The 5476-nt window shown below is 38.3% G+C and overlaps 1 protein-coding gene across 3 annotated transcripts; it reads right to left on the bottom strand.

Moving 5' to 3' along the window:
- Positions 1-1237: 1237 nt before the first annotated feature.
- Positions 1238-5476, bottom strand: LOC103704209 (cytochrome P450 85A1-like). 3 transcript variants are annotated; one of them, XM_026803489.2, is made up of 9 exons: positions 5183-5476; positions 4031-4352; positions 3521-3670; positions 3194-3442; positions 3023-3109; positions 2855-2933; positions 2590-2696; positions 2368-2444; positions 1238-1448 (listed from the first exon to the last, which is right to left on the bottom strand). In XM_026803489.2, exons 1-9 carry the CDS (start codon positions 5371-5373, stop codon positions 1361-1363), a joined length of 1350 nt encoding a protein of 449 aa, XP_026659290.1. In that variant the 5' UTR covers positions 5374-5476; the 3' UTR covers positions 1238-1360. The 3 variants fall into 3 exon arrangements, with proteins under 3 accessions (XP_026659290.1, XP_008785627.1, XP_017697553.1); XM_008787405.4 differs by having other exon boundaries at positions 2320-2444; positions 5183-5463; XM_017842064.3 differs by lacking the exon at positions 3521-3670 and having other exon boundaries at positions 2320-2444; positions 5183-5465.

The following is a 5476-nucleotide window of genomic DNA, read 5'->3' as shown; positions in this document are numbered from 1 at the left end:
AAAAAAATTTGATAAGAAGCAGGAAATCAAGTTAATGAGAAACGAATAACATGACATAAAAAAATTGTTGTTAAACAATTGGTTATATATGATATATACACACACACACACACACTTCTTTGAAAAGATGATCATGAGAACTTATGTGCATGTTATTTATGAGTTTTTTTGACTATTGATACAATATTCATTTATCTAGCATTATTAATTGATTATTTTCTTATTACTTATGGTATGTAATTTGGGATACGGATTATAAAGCTCACAACTTCCTTCCTCTATCTCTTTTTCAGAGTTGTAGATTGCATAGCATATGGCTATGGTTGAAATCATAGATGGAGTAGATGATTAGATAAAACATCACTGATATTGGTTGAAAGATTAAATTTTGTAATTGGAACAATTTTGTTATCTGTCATAAAATGAGATCATTTTGTTTCACAGATATTGAAGTTGTGATAAATTTTGAGGCCTAGCATATTCTCTAGGGATCTGCTCTAAAAAATGTGCAGCCATGTCGCATTTCGGACTTGGATGCCTGATCTGAGGTGTGACAAAGAAAGCCAGGCATGAGGAATAAAAGCACTCATACATCTTTCTTCTATGAAGGAATTCTTAGGATTGATAATACACACATACGTAGGTATGTATATAAAAGCAGTACTTCTTGCATGCTTGGGGATTGGAATTGTGTAATTGCAGACTAAAGTTATTGACACATGGACATGGGATCTAAAGGTTTAGGAAACACTTAGATGATCACTTGCAGGAGGATTGCATTAATCCCTCCAGCCTACTTTCAAAGCATTGTCTTTCCACCAAGCCCAATACAAAGGTCTGGCAAGATCATGGAAGCAGGTGCATTATGGGATTTTTTTTTCCCTTCAGACATCACTTATGCAAGACCTCGATCACCGAAGAATATTACATCATGTGGTTGGCCACACTTAGGATAATCTTTTTATGCAGAACCAACTTGAAATAGCCAAAATATCTCATCAATCGCCTCTTTAGCAAATGGCTTTGGTTCTTCTTTAGTAAGGCAGGCCTAATAGTTTAAAAGGCTTATGGTGGGACAAGAGCACCAAGAAAGTCCTGCCAATATGTAGCAAGGTTGGGACATGTTCATCCGCAACCTTCGATGTTGTGTCTGGAAAAAAATCCTGCCCATATGTGCTGTAAGATTACCATTGTTTTGTTTAGCTCCCAATGACACATTTCGTTGTGCAGATAGGAAGAAAAGAAGATTCAGGTATGATGGTAGTTTTATTTTCTTGCTGATTCAGCTACAAAAGATTGGCAGACATTTGCCTTGGCTCATTTGTGAGTAAACATTTCTAACTCTGTATATAATATGACTTCAGTAATCCCATATCCGGATATGCAGCCCGTTAGGTGCTTCAACTCTTGGAAATTTCAGTAATCTGTCACCTCCAACTTCTTCCCATCTGCAGCAATGACATCCATGGAATGATATGATAAATTAACACATTTCTCAAAAAAAAAAAAGAAGAGAAGGCTATGATAAATGAACAGAGAGTTCGCAAAGGTAAATAGGCATAAATGACTCGAATTCGTTCTCACAAAAGAGAGAGAGAGAGAGAGAGAGAGAGAGATCAGAATTTGATAGAAGCAGCATTGGAAAATGAGGCCAAGTGATTTGTTCATTATTAAGATGGAAGGTGAAGAAAACTATTGAAGAAAGAAGATTAAGACCTGTTTAATTACACTTATTACAGCATATCTATTTATAAGAATGTACTACAAGCACTTTATTTTATGGTTTAATGTACTACAGTTCGGGAGCTGGAAAAACTAAAGATCAACCCTCACTCGTGGTCATTAAATAGTGTCTCTATACATACATATATACATATGTACGTACGTACATATAATGTACATATGTACGTATACAAACATATGTATGTGTCTATGATTCATTCTAAATAATATGCACTATAGTTGAGCGATAAACCACCCTGCATTTCGTTGAACTAATGAAATCAGAAAACAAGGTGAGAAACAGCCCACAGAAGGCTAGTCCCTGAAAAGAAAACAGGGTAGGAACAATGCAGTGCCAAAAGAAAAATAAAAAACACAACGGCAGGAAGCTCTCCTCCATCCCAAGCAAAAAAACATCATAAAAAGGAGAGTGTTAAGACCATAACAGGAAGAGAAACAGCCCGCTCGCAGAAAAAAAAACATAACCCAAGAACAACAGAAGATCAATCAAGGAGGAGGAACCAAAGGGAGTAGAAGTAAATGGGCCAAAGAATATGAACTTCTGAGAAGTTAAAAATCAAAATAATGGATCCACACCTGTATTTAGTCACAAAGTGATGAAGAAACATTGCGATTTCTACTAACCCCAGTTCCTTCCCCGGGCACAGCCTGCCACCTCCACCGAATGCCAGGAAGTATTGGTGAGACTCCAGGTTCTTATCCTGTTATTGGTGACAGGGTAGATCAGTGAGTGAAGCTTCATTAATTTCAAATGAGAGTTCAGTTGTGATTTATAGGAGAAAAGTTGCTTATCGAAAATAAGATGAGAACTAGAAAATTTCGGTGGGAAGCCTCATGCTCGCTCACCAGCCATCTCCAAGGATTGAAGGCCAAAGGTTCAGGGTACATGAAAGGATCATAGTTGACCTCCCTTGTGTACACATAGATTCTCCATCCTTTCGGAATAATATATCCTGATAACAGTAGAATATAATAGAAAAGAGCAAGATCTAAAACACTACAAAAGCTTAAAATCGCCTCAAGGATATAATAGAGCAGTTCCTTTTTTTAGTTTCTGAGACCAAAAACCAGAGTACATTAAAGCTATACTCGATTCAGTTGCTTGCCCAACCTTTCATTTCCATTTCTTGTGTCGTTCTCCTCAGCACCCCGTTAACAACTGTGGCTAATCTCAAAGTTTCAAAGATCACCTACAAGAAGCGTAAGACTGGTTTATAAAACTGATGCACTGCCTACATTACAGGCTAAACGAAAGCCCATGTTGAACTCATCTACTAACCGCACGAGTAAAAATCATAGATTTGTAATCATTCCATTGCAACGTGTCCTCAGGTGACTTCCCTTTTCTGATGTCAAATTGCTCATTCTAGAAATCAAAACAATCACATAATTAAAAACAAAACAATGTAAGACAGTGAAAGGATAACTAGAACCACAACGTTTTTCTTACTCTTAATTCTTCGAGAGCTCTTGGGTGCTCACTTAGGTACTTGACAGCCATCATTGAAGTGGTAGAAACGGTTTCGAACCCTGAATAGACGAGGGTGATGATCAGATCAATAATCTGATCATCACTGAGTTTTCCTTTCGCATCATCATCATTTCTCAGGAGGGAATCAAGCATATAGTTCAGGAAGCTTGGTGAGGCTATTCTTTCCTCAATTAATTTTTCCAAAATGCTTACAATCTTCCTTCTTGCCTGCAGGAGAAGGCCACTAGTATGAAACACAAGCAACCAGTTAAAAAGATCAGGAGAGCTGGCAGAAAACCAAGTTACCTGGATCCCGCGACGGTAATTTGTACCTGGAAATTTTATAGGTAGAGACAGAGTTCCTAAAACTAGGTTCATGATCTCTGATTTGAGTTCATTGGCAAGTGGACCAATTTCAATGCCAGCAATCAGCTTCAAGGCTGAGAGACACCACAACTGGAAATGAAGGGCAAAAAGCATCAATTTTTTTCCAAACTTTTAGTTAATTTCATTGCAGACAAATTTCTGTGAGCATAGTACGTCTCTCTTTTTTATTTCTTTAGAGTTTTGTCTCGCTGCTAGCTCTCAAAGCAAAGTTGTAAAGCATAACAAGAACAGAAATAGGACTACGACACTTGGACTGTAGCTTCGCAAATCTCTATGTTTCTCTCCGTCTCTATACGTGGTGTCAGTGTCATGGGGTCCTTTTTTTCTTGATTATTGAAGTTAAAACTAGACATTGAGTACTGATTTCTAAAGCCATCTCTAGAGCTAAAAGAGTTCTGTTGTTTAATTGGGTGGTGTAGTCCTACCGACCTCCTTGGTTTTCTCCTGGATATCAATGACTTTGCCACTCCAGTTGCTGAGGTAGGATCTCAAGAATTCATCAATCTCTGAAATTAGTTGGTCTTTGATCAAACTGGGACCAATGAGACTGAGCATAGCACTCCTCATAGACTTGTGGAGAGAACCATGAACAGCTGAAATATTCCATTTACCCATTAAATCCTGCATGGATTGTGGATAACCAGGAACAAGGCCCTTCCCTTCATTCATAAGAATATATCTGTTGAGCTCTGGATCCATGCACACTACCGTAGGACTTCCCAATATGTGTGTTTTAAACAAATTCCCATACCTGTGAATGCCAAAAACAAATTGAAGTAAATTTAAACTGAAGTGAAAGGAACCTTACCTCCCAATAAGATATCGAGCTCTTGAAACTATGCATAGACTTTGGCCATAAAAGTTCTGAAGAAATATATGATTGGCATGCTTAGATTTCATGCTTGCAGACATCTAAAACAACTCGTCTTAAAGGCCACGTTCTGTGAATAAAAAGGATGTTCACATATATAAACTAAATAATCTGAACTAGGGATACAGTTGGTAAGGCCCATTAGTAGCTTCAGAAAAAGAGAAGCCAAAAGAACAGTAACGTAATTTGTAAGTACCTACCCATCAGTTGCAACAGTAATTAGGAATTCCATTTAGCAGGCATTCATCCTGGAAGAACAGCTTCAATATAATAAGACAAACTAGTTTTTAGTATAAACCACTAGAACAGAAGTCCACCTTTAAACTCTACATAGGAAGAGCGAGAGAGCAAGAGAGACACATAGACAGACAGGGACGGACGGACAGACAGACAGAGAGAATTTATCTCAAGAAAGGCTTGAGAAAGGATACTATATTCATATTTCCATGCAAGAAAGAGGTTTCTTCTTTAGCTCAAAAATTTACAGTTACCAACTAAAATGTTTGCTCATAGAATGCCTACACCATAGGAGAAAAGAATAAGAACTGCATGCACCGAAGCAAGAAAGAACAACTTTCTCTAGGCACCCCCAATTCAAATACAAGAATAAAAACATAAAAATCATTCGAAGGGATCTTCTAATACAACACATCATGGTCCACAAGAAAGTTCACAGAATCCACAAAAGACCATCACCCACTTCAACTCACCTAGCTCTCTGGTTCTTCATAAAGTTGGGGCCTTGCTTCAGAAACTCTGTGGTCTCCCCAAACACTGGCCACCCCATAGTCCCTGGTGGCAGCCCCTTCTTCCTATACCTCACCTCATTCCATCTCAACAAGCCACTGAAAATAATCAGCAGCCCAAAAGCCAGCCCAAGAACCACCTCCAAGACCACCATCTTTCCACCCCCAACAGCTCTCAGACCACCTCAAAAGGTCCGGAAATAGGATGGGTTGTTTATGCTCTTCTCTAGCCTCAATTGCACAGCTTTATATAGCCCT

Source organism: Phoenix dactylifera, chromosome 15, assembly GCF_009389715.1.
Source record: "Phoenix dactylifera cultivar Barhee BC4 chromosome 15, palm_55x_up_171113_PBpolish2nd_filt_p, whole genome shotgun sequence".
NCBI classification, from domain to species: domain Eukaryota; kingdom Viridiplantae; phylum Streptophyta; class Magnoliopsida; order Arecales; family Arecaceae; genus Phoenix; species Phoenix dactylifera.
This window is presented reverse-complemented; position numbering and strand designations above follow the sequence as displayed.

Bases quoted from the DNA above. Each gene is read 5' to 3' on its own strand.
- LOC103704209 (XM_008787405.4), bottom strand. From the start codon at position 5,373: ATGGTGGTCTTGGAGGTGGTTCTTGGGCTGGCTTTTGGGCTGCTGATT. The intron at 3,443-3,520 runs GTAACTTGGTTT...CTTCTCCTGCAG, and splicing joins ATTACCGTCGCGGGATCCAG to GCAAGAAGGAAGATTGTAAG. The intron at 1,449-2,319 runs GTGTGGATCCAT...TCATTGCTGCAG, and splicing joins CACTTTGTGACTAAATACAG to ATGGGAAGAAGTTGGAGGTG.